General features: G+C 32.8%; 1 protein-coding gene across 1 annotated transcript in view; it reads left to right on the top strand.

Moving 5' to 3' along the window:
- Positions 1–4,236: 4,236 nt before the first annotated feature.
- Positions 4,237–18,010, top strand: part of LOC134847926 (dynein heavy chain domain-containing protein 1-like) — a gene marked incomplete at its 5' end in the record, with an annotated part of 29,506 nt that continues 15,732 nt past the window's right edge. Inside the window, 1 exon segment of the mRNA XM_063865215.1 lies at positions 4,237–4,746. Within this exon segment, the coding sequence (XP_063721285.1) occupies positions 4,279–4,746 (468 nt within the window).

Genomic DNA, 18,010 nt, shown 5'->3' with positions numbered 1-18,010 from the left:
TTCTGAACGCCAGTGCCTGATGTTTCTTAAGCACGTTACAGTACGTAATAACGGAAGCGAGAATTTTAACGGGTTGAAGATTAAGCAGGTACGCATGAATTGGCACTGCAGGGTAGAATGAAACTCTGATCATGACGTACCAATTGTCTAGTTAATACGAAAAGGCTAATACGAACGTAAATTCAATTGGAGCACATCTATCCCAACTGGAGTTTTGAAAAAATGCCTCGATAATTAATAGTAATGAACATAGTGAGTTCTCTCCTATAGGTCTTAATTATTTTTTCTAATGTTTTTTTCAGGATAAAGTAAATTTTGTTCACCCTGAATTTTGATTTTTGAAGTTTGACTTTTGATTTCTTTTAATTTCACGCCACTTCCTTTGGCAAAAGATAGGCAAACTCCTCTATCGAAAAGCAAAAAAGTAAAGGTCACGAAATATGTGATCGACCTCTAAATTCGAACATGGAATTTAAACATCAGATTATCCAGAAAAATAATAATTTTATTTATCAATCGAGTCCCAGATCAGAGTGCATTATTTTTTATCAAAAAGGGGTAAACCATAAACTGTTCGGGAAAATCAAAAATTTTAAGGTGTTATATTTTTTCTTATAAACTCAAAAGTTGAAGTATTTCGAAAACAACTCGATTTTTTTTGTTTGCTTACGATCAGTACGCTTTTCCAACTGTCATTTGTCTATGTTCTCCTTAGTGAAAATAAAATTCTTTAAGGATGCTTTTTTTTCTGTCACAATCAAAAAAACTGCTTGCAGCGAGAACTTTCAAGATTTCTGGCAAGGTCATAATGTTTTACATGGGTGTCAGTTTTGTAAAAAGATCATGTCGTTACTGTGCTGAACTTTCGCGATAACCATGGTATTGCTTTTGTGTACTTGAATTTTTCCCCGTAAACAACTTTGTTCACAGAATGGTCATTTTAATAGTAATGGTAGCCAACATTTCTGACATGCTCAAGTTCTTGAATTTCAAATCTTATTATTCTTAATTAGGCAGTGTTTACGTAAAGCCTGTTTCAAATTGTAATTACCTTTCAAGACTTTTTCTCAAGTTACTTGTGGTTGCTCGTGGTTTTCTTCCTAGATTCTGTCAGTTCAAGTTTCGTTTTTTGAACGTAGTTTTTAACCTGCTAAAATTTTATGTGCTAAATTTTAGAATGAAGAGTTTTGTTCCTAAATTTTGAAAAAATAACTAAACTGAAAGTTCAGTAATTTGTAAATTTACCAAGTCTGATTTTGCCTAATTTTTTTTTTCATTTTTTAAAGTACAAAATAAAAAAAGTTATTTGGTCTCTTTCAACATATAATGCGTAGTTTTGAGGACAGAATATGATCTTATACGGTATGTTTTATAGTGTGGATGGGTTGTAAAGTTTTTAGGAACTTCATTAAATTTTTGTATGCCAGCAGGTTTGTTTTCGGCTCAACAGGTTTCGACCTATAATTTTTCGCCTTTGTTACCACTTGGTAAATGATTTCCAATTATTTTTCGGGCTGTTTATGAACATCAACCGATACAACCATGCAGTTTTTTTAACTGTAGTTTTCACAAGTTTGTTTTATAAGTTATTTTTTCAACTTATTTTTTCACTTTTTTCAATTTTGTTTCTGTTTTCTTCATTTTAGCGCAATGTGTAGCGCATTTCGAAAATTTTCGGGCTTGTTTTCAATACTGGCTGTTGTGTTCTGCCCCAGTTTCTTTGAAAATTTTTCGGTTTTTAGACAATTTTTTGAAATTTTTGAATTTTGTTTATTGAGTTTTGTCAGTTTATTCTACAATTCCGTGGCTTCGCCTCTGCGTTTAAATTATTTTTACTAGCGAACTGATTCGAGATTTTTTTTCAAAACCTTACTAGTTCCACTGATTTCTTTGATTTCTTGAAAACGATTTAGCTAACCATATTAATTTATCAAAACATCTAAAAATTTTTAGTAGTTTTATCGTATAAAAAGCGAGTCTAAAAATTGCTTCAAATTTCTGTTTCGAGCAGCTTGTCTATCAAAATTTAACCTTTTTTCGTACAAATGAAAATGAAAAGGAAAAAAAATTGTCTCGAAAAGCTTCAATTATATTTTAACTGTTTTAGTACTGAGAATTCGTTCTTTGATCAGAAAAAAATTGCAAAACTGAGCTTAAGTTTTAGAACCCAAACTCTTTCTAATAGTGTGAGGCCATCTTTTCTGTTCTGATCAATCGTTTCTCGGCTAAAACAGCAGTAAATTATCAAAGCAGTTTATTCAAAATCGACTAGTTTTAAGGCTTTCTTTTCCAGTTACAAAACGTTTCATTTATTTTAACACGCTTGAATCATATTGAAGTTTTTTCAACAGTTTTACGTACTGCATTGAAAAATGGTTTAAAAAAAACTTTAATTGCAAAAAAAAGTTTTGAATCTGACTATAAAAAATCACAACTTCCCGTAGCAAAATAGCTTCATCTCGCAGAGGCGCTGAGACGAACTAGTTCAACAGATTGTTTTTAAAATGTTTTTAATGTAACTTTTCCGATGTCTGAAAAAAAATCATGAGAAACTTTACCCATGTTTCCATATGTGATATCTGTTTCGACCAACCCACTAAGTACAAGAAACTATGGCGTTAGGCGTTTTTTCCTCTACGTTTGATTTGTTCAAAATTGTTTAGTCAAGTTTAGTCTGTCAAGTTAAGTGTCACGTTTAAGTCATTAAGATTTAGATTTGGATTCGAAAAAAAATTTACGAAAAGTTTTCCATGTCCAGAAAGTTTAGTCTGATTATTTTAGTTTGCAGACCAAACTAGGCAATGTTTGATTATATGCTAACTTTCTGCAATTTTGCTTCTACTATATCTTTATCATCATTTAAGTTATATTAATAATCATTTTCCGCTTTTTTAGAAGGAATTTAGTGACCTTAGTCATCTTGAGAAAGTTATATCGAAAGAAATCTATTAAGCAGCCCAACAAAGTTATAGGATCGTAAAACATTCAAAAATTTGCGTAAAATTTCTGAAGTTTGTTTTCAGCCAAAGACTTTTATTTTTATATAGTAAAAATGACCTTTTGGTTATCAACCAGAAACATATTCTCTTGTACATTTTTGGGAAATTTTTTTTTTTAGAAATTTGTCGAGTTGTGAAAGAAATTTCTTTTGATCTAATTTCTCTTCAGCTAACTAGGTAGTTTCAATTTAATTCTTGATAAGTTAAAAAGAAAAAACGAAAATTTTTTTGTCCAGTTTTAAACAAATTTGAGCAAACGTGTTTGAATTTTCAAATTTTGTTCTTTTTGTCTATATAGTTTAAATCAGCGCGGTAGCCAAACGTTTCAAAGTCAAAATGCTAATAAAACATCATTACTACTGGAAAATAAAGATAAAAAATAACATGTTTAGCTGCAAATCAACTGGCAAATGGTCAACATCAATTCCCCGTGAGTTTTGTATGAACTCCTCTTTTGCCCTCACTTGTTATAGCCTTTAAAAGATTAAGGAACTGCAAAAGTTTCACCCCTCTCACGGTTTTTGGCTCTAACAAAACAGGCACAGCGCGGCGGTTTTCAGTTCCATTGGAGGAAATTTTTTTTTGAATTTTAGTATAATAAAACAGTGACACGTTCATCGATAAAAGTTAGAATCAAACATAAGTGAAAAAACAAGTATGGAAATATGATTGGACAAAAAATGTGAAAAAGTTAGGCTCTAAACGTGCAATGGGCAAAACGTGATACATTCCCGCCGGTAGGCCTCGAATATATAGTAAGTAACTGCTTATGGACTTGCTCATCAAATTAGATCTGAAAAAAATGCTATTTGTTGTCATTAAATCTCTGTGGTGTAAAATATACATGTACGAGTGATAATAGATAGCAGCTTTTTGCCAGGAATTATTCGAATTTTCCCGAATTTTCTGTGAACTAAATATCGTGTTTTTTTGAAGAGCTTTCATACATGTAAGAGTTTAGTCAAAAACTTTTTTAAGACTGTTATCATGGCTTATGGTCATTTTCAAGCCTTTTCTAACAACCGCGTGTACACGAAAGCAGCGTGAGCGTCATATTCAATCACGTATATTTTTTGAATGTATTCGCCAGAGACGCACGTGAAATTATAAATGCAATTTTTTGTAATGTACAGAGTTTAAACTGTCTTTCAGTTTTTCTATATGTGTATTAATAAACAGATTCTTATATCTATCACAATATGGTGATAAAATAGTCAATTTAACACACTTTAGAAAAAATCCACGTAATCTTCTTACTTTATTGAAATTACTCTCAACAATGGCTTTTGAGAAAGAAAAACAAACCATTTACGATTCAAAGTTTGAGGAATTATTGGGACAAACGAGAGATCTGATTGGACGAGAAAATCAATTTCAATCGGATCCGAATGCACTCTCTGAAGATGACTTACAATTGAACATGGTCAAAATTTTTGTCCATTTATTTTCCGATGGATCAGTTCAAAATTGGCTCAAGTTGCAAAAGTTTCTCCAGTTTTTAACGGAGAAAAAAGTAGTTTTCAAGGAGTTAAGTGAACAGTTAGAACATTACACTTACAGATTGCTGTTTCAATTAGAGTTTTCCAGTGGCGAGTTTACTCAGAAGAATTTTTTGTCGGATTTGAAAATCAGAGTCCACAAAGTTTTCCCGAAGTTTGCATTTGTGAAATTACTGAACGCCGAAGACTTCGTGGACTACGAGTATAAACGACACAGAGGGAAACAGAACAAGAGCAATTATTTTGAGGTGAAATTTTTTCTTGCGTGTTTTTGTTTTCGTTGGTTCAGCTCGAAATTGACAAAAGTAAAGCAGATCACAGAGCAAACTTTTGAATTTTTACAAGGTATGTAGTGCGGATGGTGCTGCTGATTTTTGTTTATCGTTATTCTTAGGCGGAGCAAAAATGTATTTTGATTGTGAGTTAGGATCGATGTGGTTAACTCATAGAGTAATTTCGGATAGGGTACACCGTCTGCTCGTCACGCTATCTTATTTTCGGCCGGATAGATTCGTGCAACTTCTTAGTCTAATACCGATCCTAATCTTACTCTTATACTATCTAGTCTCAGGTTGTTTAACTAGTCTCTGCTAGGCTCAATAGATCTAGGGTATACTGGTTTATTGCGGCTGCTGAAGTTCTCTTGGAGAGGCAACTAATTTCTAAGTTAAATTCAAATCTCTCTGGTGCTGAAATTACAAGTAATTTCAGCACTTACAAATAAGTGGGTTGTTAGTTAAATGGATCATGATTGGTTAATATTAAATACTTTACAGTGGTAAAATATCTAATTTATCCAATCATAAAATATAGTTTAGATCAGGTTCCACCCATCCGGGTTTTACAGAGTTTTTTAGAATAGTCTTTCTGCAATTCAAAGGATGGATGATGAACGTTGGTATTTGGCGAACATCATATTTCTTCTGGGTTCTCTTGTTAGAGAAGTTCCAGGTTCAATCGCTGTGTCTTCTCATGACAACGACTGGGTTTTCGCAACAAACTCAAATCTGATTTCAGAATGGTTGGCTATGACAGGTTTTTCTGTTTCATGTAGAGAACTTCTTTTGGGTTGACCTTGTCTGGGAATGGCGTGGAGATTGTGCGTGGAAGGGATGCCTGGTTACTCGGATCTGTACGTATACTTGAACATCGAGGTGGTCATTGGTCTAGTTCAATGAAGTCCTTTTCTGCGAAGTCAAGTCGTACTCTAAATCCTTTGAGTTGTGATTGTGGGCGGCATATTGATTGTGGTTGGCCATTCTTTTTCGAGTGTAGTGGGTCATTTTGTCTTTGGATGTTCGTCTTTGGTGTTGTATGCTGATCTATATACTGCAAGGTGTAATTTACATTTTATAAAATTTTTATTAGTTTGGTGTTTTAATTATGATTTTGGTTAGTTGTTTTCACAAAAGCTTTTTGTTTTAGTTCGGTTATTTTGAAGAGTTACTCACCCTTGAGTACCTCTTATTAAAAATAGGAGTGTGGTCACAAAGCGTGGATGTAGCGCGGTGGGTTAGGCCGGCTATAGAGCATGCTCAGGACGTCCTCTCTGGTGGGTTAGGCCAGGAGTGGGAGTATGATTTCGTGCGGTTTCTGTAAGAGGTCCTGTTATGTGATAACGTTTTATGTTGGGTTTATTGTGGTTTTTCTTATGTTTCGTTGGTTGTGTCCTTTTTTCAAAAATCAAATTGTTTTTGGTATGGGTTTGTCTTTCGACTTTTTTGTGTTTTATTATTTCTTTCTTAGACTTTATAATAGTCTTAAAAAGAATAAATTATCCAGTTTTAAACTGGGTTAATCCGGTTTGGGTACCGTTGGTTTCCTTTTCTTAGTCATGCTGTTATTCTATGATTTGTGGTGTTTAGTAAGCTGCATTGGTTAGTTTTGTTTAGTATATAATTCCTTTCCAACCGGGTTAAAGGAAAGTTAGAACGTGTTATCGTGTGTTAGAGTTGTTGAGTGTGAAAGCTTGAAACTGAAATTCATTATTTAAACAATTCTTCGTGGGCGAGCTGTGCGGGTTTGGATAGAATTTTTGTGCGAGTGAATAGAAATATAAAAAGGTTAGTACTGCATTTTCGTTTTATCAATTTACTACATAGAATTTCAATTTTACTGCTAGTTTTTGGGAAAAATTAAGTTGCAAATTTTCATTATTATGAGATTTACTGCTTGTAGGGAAACAATTTATAAATTAATTTAATACATTGGTATGAATTTTATTGAATTTAGCTGGTGCAAAATATTAATAGAGTTTTGAACAATTTGAAGAAGTTTTCTATTTTTTATTTTTCTTTTGTGTATTTTGCAGATGATCGTGGGATGAAGACTAAAAATCTAAATAAGACATGGATAAAGAATGGTTAGTTTTTTAATTTGAATTTATTAGTTAAGAATATGTATAAATTATACTTACCTGTTAGTCGTCGGGGAAAAAACCGTGGGGGAAGATGTCGTGTATTATGTCGGAATTAGTTAGTAATTTTGCTAGTATGCGAATGATGTTTTTAGTTTGAAGCAGTGGCCAAAGCAATTGAAGTGCTTTAATGGTTTTTAGTTCTTCAGTGCCAACTGCAAACTCATAAGGTGTGTTTTGGATGAGATTATATAATTTGTGATTGTATTTAGTGTTGTGGATGAATTCTAATATCGGGATTTCTATAGGTTGAATAAATTCATGTGGGATAAGGAAGGGTCTGGATTCTTCTGCGTTGAAGGTCTTGGTGATTGGACAAAAAATATACATTTGGGTTATGGGATCATAATTTCGAAGAATACCATGAAGGTTAGTATCTTTAATGCAATATGTGAAGTTAAGAAAGAATGGTGAGGTGTATTTGGAATTGATGAATTGAAAACGATGGTGCTAATGATGCGGTATAAGCTGAAGAGGGTGTAGGAGTAGGTGGGTTTGATGATTCTATTGTGGATGAAATCTGGTTTATAGTGGGGGTGTCAAGGTGGAAGGGTTGTTGTTATAGAGTGATAAAATTATCTAGTTCTTGGGAGATTTGGGGGGTGTCTGGAGAATTGGATGATCAGTCTGAATGAAGTGAAGAGTAGGTTGGGGTGACTTGTGAAGCATAAGAGGGTGTAGAAATGGATGGGAGTGGGTTATTTGGTGGGATTGGTTGAAAAGGGGGTTTTGAAAAAACTGAGGGATTGGTTTGAAAATTATTGGATGGAGATGGTTCAGAGTCTGCAAATTCATCAGGGGTTTCAATATTTGGGTTTTTGAGTTGTGAAATGGAGTATAAAACTGAGATATGTGAATTAGTGTCTGAATTCATGCCTGATGTTATATTATTGGTTGGGAAATCGGGTGGCGGGAAAGCAAAAAGTGGAATTATTGTAATTGGAGTGTTGAGGTTGGTTGGGTGGGAATTTGAGCGGTGTAGGGATCCAAGTTGTCGGCTCATCGTGGGCTAAAAAAATTATTATTTTGAGACTGAAAAGTGGTGGTATGGGGTTGTTCTATAATTTTTTCATATGTATTTTCATCTAGTGAATGGTGTGTCATTATATGTTGAATGGGACTTTGTGATATGGTTGGTCTAAAATTTGGATTATGTGTTATTGCTAAATTTCGAAAATTTTGTGGGACTAGTGATAATGGATGGTTATGCGGTAGGGGTGGTAACTGTGGTGCTGTAGGCGTTATGTCTACATTGTTATGTTCTTCGTCATATGTGTTCTGTCTTGCTGCTATTTTTGTGTTGTATTCTTTTATTTGTGCGTCTAAAAGAATTTTGTTTATTGATGATGAAAAAATTCCAAAAAATCCTGCAAATAGTATGCGTGCTACACTTGCTTGTCTATTTACTTGTGTGTGTATAGCGCATGTATTGTAGATTCCTTTTAAGAGTGAAAAAAGAAATCCTATAAAGTTAAACATTGCGTATAAAATAGTTAATTTTTCCAAGATGTAATAGGGCCATCCTAGAAAATCAAGAATTTCGTTTTTGAGTGTAACAAAGCTAAAAATATTTATAGGTGAGATATCTTGTGGTCGGTATATTTCACCGTTTAGATATATATAGTCTTTAATGTCTTTAAAATATCCGCTATAATCTTGTGTATAAATATCTGCAAATCCTGCGGTTTCGGCAAGTTTGCGTAAGTTTTGGTCAATTGATTGTCTTTGTATAGTGTCCATTTGTGTTAATAATTCTTGGAATTGTTGTGTTCTAATGTGATGTTGGATATCGGATTTTGAATATATTCCAATTGATTGTAGGTCAATATTTGGGTTTCGAGCAATAGCTCTAATGCTTTCAGGTGAAAATTTTTTGAGTGATTGCAATAATGTGGGATATGGGGTAAGAAGGTAATATTTATCTTCATCAGGGTTCAGTTGTACTACATTGTGGCTATTTTCTGATCCACATGGGACTGCGGTATCCCAGAAATAGGTTCGTCTTGAAAGTGTGTCAACGAAATGTACTTTATTCTTATAAAAGATAGGGATTCTTTTATAGCATCGTTTATCTTCAAAAACATATAGTGGTGATACTTTTTTGGTACAGGTATAAAACCATAAAACGTTTCCTTCGTAGTCTAAAAAATTTGATCTATTGCTTGATAGTAAATATCCTGCGTAGGGTATTTTTAATACTGCTAGTGCAAGTGATTGTAGGATTTGTGTCCTTTCTAATTCGCATAGTTGGTGAAGTGTTTCTAATTCAGCGAGTGACATTTCTTGAAAAATGCGGCTAATTGTGTAGTCTAATTTCATATCTAGGTGAATATCATAGTGGATATTACCGAAATATGTACTATTCATTAGTGATAGTTCTTGTAAACGTGTGCTTCTAGTGTCATGGGGTTTTAGATGTCCACCAGGTTGACCTTTACTTTTTTGAAAATTAACTGGTATATATGATGTTCCTTCGTTTATAGGATGACTTGTGGCGTATGGGTCGATTTTTATTTTTCCAGTGGTCATGTCGAATCCTTTTTCGTATTCAACTAATATTTCGGAGTATTGTGTTTTGTGAAGTGGGTTTCTATATTTACATGCAAGTTCTGTTTCTTGATATATTTGAAAACGTGTCAATTTATTTTCTATATTGTGTATGTTCCTAAAATTAGAACTTTGTTTTCGTGATGGATTTACTTGTTCATATGGAACTGACTGTATAAAATATTTTTCGTGAAATTTTATCATACGAGCGTGTATTTTTGCTACTTGAAATGTTGTACATGTGTCTTCGGGGAACCAAACAATTGTTGCTTGTGTTCGTGTTGTACGGTCACAATAGCCTTGATCGTTTTTACAAGGTAATCTAATTCCTTGATAGATCATGGTGTTGTCAGATAAATCGCGTGTGAGTTGTATTTTTTCGAGTTGTATTTTCCAATCGAAAAACATTATTTCTTGGTATCCTTTATTTTTTGTGTCTGCTTTGCAGTTTGATGGGTTATTTATACCAATATGTGGTATCCAGTGTTTATCGTGTATGTCATAAGTTAATCTTCCGTGTGCGCCGTTGTATGGGTATTTTTCATCTAATTTTATATGTCCTTGATATCTTTCAAGTTCTGCTTGATGTACAGAATCTGAAAAAACTTGGAAATATACTAACTTTCTATCTGTGTTTTTATTTTTTGTGATATTTAGTCTGAGTAACTCGTTTTTACAATCTTCGGGATGGAGATGTAAAAGTCGTTCGATATTACTCTGGTAGAATGATTCGTGGTCAAGTCGGTTTTTATTTCCATTAGAGACTTGTGAACAATGTACTTTCTTTTCAGAAAATGTTGCTGTGAATTTATATACTATAACTGTTGTTGCTCGGGCTTTTGAATAAAGTGTCGCTATTACATTTTTTGTTTCTATGGCTTGTGGTTCTGTTTCGCATTGTGATACTTGATTTATTGCATATTTGTGTAGTGTTTTTTGTTCGTTTTCTTCACAATCGTAATGTGTTACTAATAAATCTTGGGGTCCTGTGCGGGGGGAAGGGTTTATGTTTTGATTGGAGGTTACTAGAAAAAAGAGTTGGAGAAAAATTATTATTTTTAGAATATACATGTGTATGACAATCCTGAGTATGGGTTATAAAATGTGATGTAACCAATTGTCTTATTGGTATATCTGTCGTGTTTGTATATTACTTCAGTTGTTATAAATGGTGGTGGTAGGGAGTGAGCTGTTATATTTGGTGGGTTTAATGGATAGGGATGTTGAGTAATGTTGTTTAATTTAACCGTGATTTCAAATTTTAATTGTAGACTATTTTGTTGGAGTATTTGGATGTTATGATCACGAATTTCTTCGTGGATGTCTTGTCTATATTGTAGTCTATTTAGTGCCCAGTTGTGGAGTCGGTTACTTTCTGGGTGTTGTCCAAATAATGGTGGAGGTGCTGTGAATGTATTCCAGTCTAGTCTGAAAGGAATATTTGTTGATGATTGTTCTCGGTATCTAGCGTCGAGGTTATTTGGGAAATTGAAGTTAAAAGGCGTTGGTGAAATCTGGCTGATTGATGGTGTTGATGGTAGTGATAATGTTTCTGGTAGTGATGAGGATGTTGTTGTATCCGTACAAATATCTATTGGATCATTGATTAAATTTGGTTCACCTTGTGTGAATGAATGTGTTGTCTAATATGGTAGTCGTGATGTTTGGTTTGTAGGGTTAAAGGGATTTTCACGTATTTGTTCAGATGTTGGTGTTGAACCTTAGTAATCTGAGGGTAGGCTTGAGGTGCTACGTTGTGAAAGAAGCGTAGGGGTTTCTGGTAATATACCGATGGGGTTTTCTGGAGTACTTTGTGATGGTGATTGGGGGATATCAAAATGAACTCGGGGAGTTTGAAAATTTCTGTTTCGTCGAGGATGTATAATTTGTCTATTTATTTCGACTGTATTTTGGTTTTGACTAGGATTTCGTATTCTATTTAATTCTTGTGGTAATGTTGGGTATAAGTTATATGTTGGTTCACTTAGAGGTGCTTGTCGTTGAACTGGTTCTAGTGGTTCTGATAAGCGAGCGTGTCGTTCTTCAAAGGTATATGGGTTATCTTGAAAGGAAATTCGTGTAGATGTTTGGGGGTTTTGGGTAGTTGAAGGTGTTGTTGGGTTATCTTGGGGTGATGTCGGTGAAGACTGACTGTGTGACTGTTGGTTAGCAATTTTTGATAGGTTTTGATCTATTCTTTTAGTGAAAAAATTTATGTTTATTATAGTATTCTTCTAGAAAAAGAATTAGGAGGATTGTTGCTAGGGCGAATGTGATGATTGCTTTCTTTATACATTTGCATATTGTCAAGATGAGGGATGATAGAAATGTTATAAAAATTACAAATAGTAAGAAAATATCTGTTCTACTAAAAATGGTTCGTATCATTTAGATAAGTTTTGTGAATCGTACCTGTGGATATAGTCAATAGCTTTTGAAAGCTGGAGGTATAGTTCAAATATGGAATAGAAAATTAAAAAAATATTGCAAAAAATGATTAAGATTATTACAAAAGATTCAAAGGTATCAAAAAGAAATATGATTAAAAGTTTAAATATCGTTAAAAAGTTTATGAGAATGTCAAGAATTATGTTGACTGGTCGAGAGAAGAGCATTTAAGAAATGGCTTCTCGATCGAAGATTTTTTGTTGTTTGAGGCAATTTTCAAGTGTGGTCGAATTATTTATTGGTTTTTTGACAAGTGGGTTGAGTTTTGTGAAAAATTGTTGGGGGCAAATTTTATGGTGATCGGGAGGTCTTCTTTTTCTTTATTTTTATTTGTCAAATGATCTGGGGTATTTTTGAGATTTTTATACTTTAGGCTAATTAAAATGGTCGTTCTTTTACTTTAGGCTAAGTTAACAGATTTGTTTTGGGGGGTATTTGAGGTCTGAGTTGGGGAAATATTGTTGATCTTTGGGTTATTAGATAAGGGAGGGTTATGATATTATGGTGATATTTATTTTAGTTGTCAAGTTGGGTTGGTTTGCTTATTTTTGACCTGGAGGTCGCAAAGTTATAGTTATAGATATGCCTGGAGTTTTATATCGTTCGTCTAGTTGATCTGTGTTAGAGTTAGAGAAGGTGACGGATTGGATGAATCCTATTGGCTAATTATGAACTAGAATCGCTGCGTGTTTTTCAGCATGTTATTTTGAAAAATGAAAGTTCAAAATATTTCAGAGGTGCAAAAATTATTAAATATAAAATTAAAGCTGTTGTTGAAATTCGACTTTCTTTAATATTTTAGATTGTGGAATGAATGTTTTATAGTTTTTACGTGGTTGATTTCTAAGTCGTGATGACTCTCTATGTTCTGATTTGTCGATTTGTTCTTGGGGTATTATTTTTTCTGTCATTTTTCTATTTTTTCTTTCTTTTTGAGGTGTATTTTGATCTAGCTTTTTTGTATTGTTTTTCGTTGTAGTTGATTTTTTATTTTGGTTTTCGAGGTGAATGTCATGTTGTTCCTTTGTTTTATTTTCCATATGTGGGTTATTTTGAATAACTTTTGAACCTGTGAAAGAATATAATTGAGTTAGTTCGCGTAGTGCGTATTCTTTTGGGTAATAAGGTAATAGGTTGTTTCGATGTTGAACAATTTCTTTTTGGTCTGAGTCGGTGATTTTATATGTGACATCAGTGGGTTTGGCAATTATTTGGTATGGTCCTTTACGAAGGGGTTGTAATTTTTTAGAGATTCCTTTTTGAGTGTTAAAATTGGGTATTAAAACAAATGTTCCAATTTTTAAATCGGAGGCTGGTGTAAAGCGTGAATTTATTTGTTCATTAATGTTTTGCCTTTGTAACAACTTTTTTGTTACTTTTTGGTAAGCTTCATTGTGTTTTTTATCTCTGTTTAAAATCCATTCGGTGTGTGTACCGGAGGCTAATTTAAGAATTTGTGGGTGATGAAAATGAACTTCATCGTGTGTGTGTAAAGGTAGGTTATAACAAATTGAGTCTTTATTCGGTTGACAATAACTTTGTGCATTTTTATGACAGTTTGCTGTAAACATAATTGGTTTGCGTGGCTTTTGATTAAAAACCATTTCATATGGTGACATTCCTAGAGTTGTCGTGATTTGTGAATTATATGCTAAGGGAAATAGTTTTACATCTGCTGACCAATCGGTGTATCTTGTATCATTTCCATTGATGATACATCTAAGATATTCTTGTAGTGAACGGTTCATACCTTCGACTAAGCCGTTTGTCCAAGGTGCGTGAGATGTACGTGGTTTGTGTTTGATGTTATATAAATGACATAGTGTGATGATTTCATTATTTATGAATTCCGTACCGTTGTCTGTAACTAAAATTTCTGGTAGTCCGAATTTGGCTATCCAGTGTTCATAAAGTGTTGTGTAAGCGTAATAAGCGTTACAATGTGGTACTGGGTTAAGTGCTACATAATGTGTAAATGCGTCAACAATTACCATAATGTAGGAGTTTCCTTCGGATGAGGGTGAAATTGGTCCTTTTGTATCAAATGAAATACGGTGGTTAAAGTACAAACTTTGTCCTTTAAAATCTTGTTTTTGTGCTATTTGTTTTTGATTTGGATAAGGTTTATTTAGCTGACATACTATACAATCATTGCATAGTACTTTTATCCAAATTGGTGCATTTGGAAAATAAAAGTTTGGTATGAAATTTGAATATGTTTTTTCTGAACAGTGTCCTTTAATGTTTTGTGTATGTGAAATGTTAAAAGCTATAAGAATCATACTTAGAGGGAGACAGGGAACTGTAGATTCATTTAATTGGTATTCTAGAAGGTCTGTGTTTTCATTAATTGTTGTATTATTAAATTTTCGAAAATATCGGAGGAGTGTTTTATTTCCTAAAATAGTTGTATCTGCCTTGACGGGTTTAGTTTTATATTTGTGCCATGATTTTAGTTGTCTAATTACTGGGTCAAGATTTTGATATTGTTTCAAAGTATTAATTTTCATTTTATCTGTTGGGGGGAGAAAAATGTTTTCAATTTCTAATTTAGATAAAGGAATTGTATCAAGTGGGTCATGGAGGTCAAAAACTTGATTTATTGTGTATTTTGAATCGTTTGTTTGTGGTCCTGATAAATTTATTTTATCAGTTAGATTTTCTTTTTCAATTAATGGAAAAAGGTCTTTTTTATGCGGGTGTTGTTTTACTCTTTTTTGTTGGGTGTTTTTTTTTATCCATTGTGAATATGGGATTGGTTTAAAAGTTGATGTTCCAAGTAGATCAACTTCGTAGTGGTTATTTTGGCAATCTAAATAAAGTGGGAAGTGTTGTAGATTATTTATCTGTGATTGTTCAACGTCAGTTTTTACTGCATATTTGCATTCTAGTCGGGGTGATGTTTCGTTTTCTGCAAGGTAGAATTTTATATTTTTGGGTATTTCAACTGTAGTTTTACGTGTAAGTAATTCAGGTGGTGTATTTCGACTTAAAGTGTCTGGTAATGCAAGATTCTTTCCTGCTGTCCAAACTATATGTAAGTTTGGGAATTTCATTAGAGTTAATTGAAATCTATAAACTCGGTGATTTGGATTGGATTTTTGTGTAAAGAGAAAGATGATTGGTTTGTGATCTGTAAATAGAACTGTTGGATGTTTTGATCCAAGTATCAGAAATTCATATTCTGTTAGTGTATATATTATGGCTGTACATTCTCTCATTAGAGTTGAGAGTCTTAGCTCTGCTTGAGTGAATAATCGAGAATTTGCTGATATAAGATTCATTTTGTTTGTTCCATTGTGTGATTGTAATAATGCTGCGCCGATGCCAAAATTCGAAGCATCGCACATTGCATAGAATGGTTGATTTGGATGTGGAATTGTATTCGAAATTTGTTCAGTTAAGAGTTTTTTAATTTCTTCAAATCGTGCTTGATGTTCTGTGTTCCATTCAAAATTATTTTGTTGTCTAAGTATAGTATAGAATGGTCTTAGGTATAATTGCATTTTATAGACATATTTGCTTAAAAAGTTTAACATTCCAAGGAATTCTTGGATTTTCTTTTTGTTTGTTGGTGGTTGGAGCTTCTGAATAGCATCAATGCGTGATTTTAATGGAGTGATTGTTTTTCTTTCTATATTATGTCCTAAGAATTTAACTCTTGTTAAAAAGAAGTGTGATTTATCGGGGGCGGCCTTCAGATTTTCGTTCTGAAGTATTTTGTGATAGTGTTCTAAAACATTGAACATTTCTTCTTTTGTCTGTGATTGTATAAAAACATCGTCTAAATAGGTGATTGCGTTTTTCTTGAGTATTAGTGGTCTAAAAATTTTGCTCATAAAAGCTGAAAATGCTGCTGGTCCTATGGATATTCCATAGAATAGGCGGTTGAATTCATATTGCTGATTTCCAATAACAAATTGTGTTAAGCGTCGCGATTGTTCATCTAGTGGCATTTGATTATATGCACTATTCATATCTGCGGTTGTAAAGTATTTTCCGTTTATTTTTGTTAAAATAACTTGTGTTGGTTCGATAGGCCAATTGCATTTTGATTCGTCTATTAGTGAATTAAGGTATCTAGCGTCTAGAACTATTTTTAATGATTCTCCTTTTGCTAGGATGATAACAGGGTTGATAAATGTGTTACCTTTTGGTTGTTCTTCTTTGTTTACCGGTGATATAATTTTGTATTGTTCTAAAATATCGAGTAATCTGTTTACTTTATCGTGTAAGTGAATTGGTACTTTACTTGCTCTTTGTTTTTTGAAAACTGCGTCAGGTTTTAATGGGAGATGTAGTGATGAGCTGATTTTGCCAACATCAAATTTGGATGTTGCATAGGCTGATGAATATTTTATTAGCTGTTTGGCTAATTTATCAAATTCGTCTTGTGTTATTTGTGAATGTTGGAAGTTAAACATTGTTAAAAATTTCTGTTGATTCTCTGTATAGTTATTTATGTTGAATGTAGGTTTGAAATATGGGGTTTTTGTGAAATAATCTGTATTTCTTTTTTCATTACTTATTATATTATTTATGGATAATTCTTCATTAAGAATTGTGCATTGACAAATTTCTAATAATTGGAGTATATTATTTACGCGGTATGCTTTTTCGTGTATTGGTGATATCGTAGCGTTGGTTTCGCAATAGCCTAAAAGTCCTAAAGGTAATGTTACTTGATAGGGTGTATTGTTGTATACATGTAGAGAAATAATATCTGAATTCGAGTTTTTCAAATATTTTATTGATGAGATTGTGATTTTGAAAAACTTATGGATAGGTTTGAATTCAAAATCTGACATATAGAGTTGTTGTTTATTTTGTTTTTTATCATATTGGTGGACTTGTTTTATTGAAAAATTATATATGTTTCCTGATAGTGGTTTCAGGTGTTTTCTTTGTTGGTTATATATTGGATAAAATTTTGAAAAGAAAGGTGGTTGTTTATTTAATCTTTGAAAAAATGTTAGGGATGTGTCTTTTGTTTTTGTGTATTTATCTTTTATTAGTATTTTACTATTCAAGATGTTGATTGTTGGTATATATTTAGAGATAAATGGTATTCCAATGATATTGTGTTTAATATCAGTGATATGAAATATTTGTTTAAATGGTTTATTTAAAATTTTATTCTGCTCTATTGTTCTTGTGGGGAGAAGAAATAATTGAATTTTTCCATATCTTACCAATGTTGATCCTTGTGCTGTTGCTAGTTTACTGGAGGTTTCAAGAGGCGTTAGTTTTGTGTGTAATGTTTTTATCTCATTCCATTTGGGAATGTTTATTATGTTTGATTCTGCTCCTGAATCAATTAAAAAATCAATTTCAAGATCTGGTGGTTAAAATTCTTTGTTTCTTGGACTTTCTTAAAGAAATGGTATTGTCCAAATTTTTTCTTTAGGTTGTTCTTTTTGTATATTTTGATAGATGTGATTTGTATTCAAGCATTTTGTTTTGTCATTTTCATTGGATTGATTTGTAGTGTTGATTTCGTTAGTTTCTTGTGTTGTTTGTGTGGAATGGATGGGTTCAATATAATAATTGTGAAGGAGTTCTAATTGGTTTTCATATATATGTGATGAAAAAGGTTGTTCATATATAATAGGTTCGTAGTCATTTTCAACTGCTATCATATTGATGGAGATAGTGTTTTCTGTATCACTTTCTGAATCTGATGATTCACAGTTTATTTGATTTAGTTGTAGTGTATCATCTACTGTGTCATCAATACCTGGGGGGTCTGATGTTGTTTCCGGATTTGATTGTACTTGATTTATATGTCTTTGATGTTTAGGTGTACTACTTCTGTGGCGATTGTTGGAATTATTATAATGGTTATTATTTCTGTGTGGTGATTGGGAATAATTTCTATAACGATTATTATAACTTGAATGTCGATTTTGTGAATTGTTTCGTGATCTGTTTTGATAATTATCGTTTGATCTGTTATAGTTTGATCTGTTATATGAGTTATTCCTTGATCGATTATTCGGGTAATTCTGATTTCGGTTGTTTGAATAACTTCTATTTCGATTATTGGAGTAGTTTCTATTTCTATTATATGATGAGTTTCGTGATTGATTGTTTGGATAGTA

Source organism: Symsagittifera roscoffensis, chromosome 6 (genome assembly GCF_963678635.1).
Source record: "Symsagittifera roscoffensis chromosome 6, txSymRosc1.1, whole genome shotgun sequence".
Taxonomy (NCBI): domain Eukaryota; kingdom Metazoa; phylum Xenacoelomorpha; order Acoela; family Convolutidae; genus Symsagittifera; species Symsagittifera roscoffensis.
Note: the sequence above shows the minus strand (reverse complement) of the source record. Positions and strands in the feature narration are given on the sequence as shown.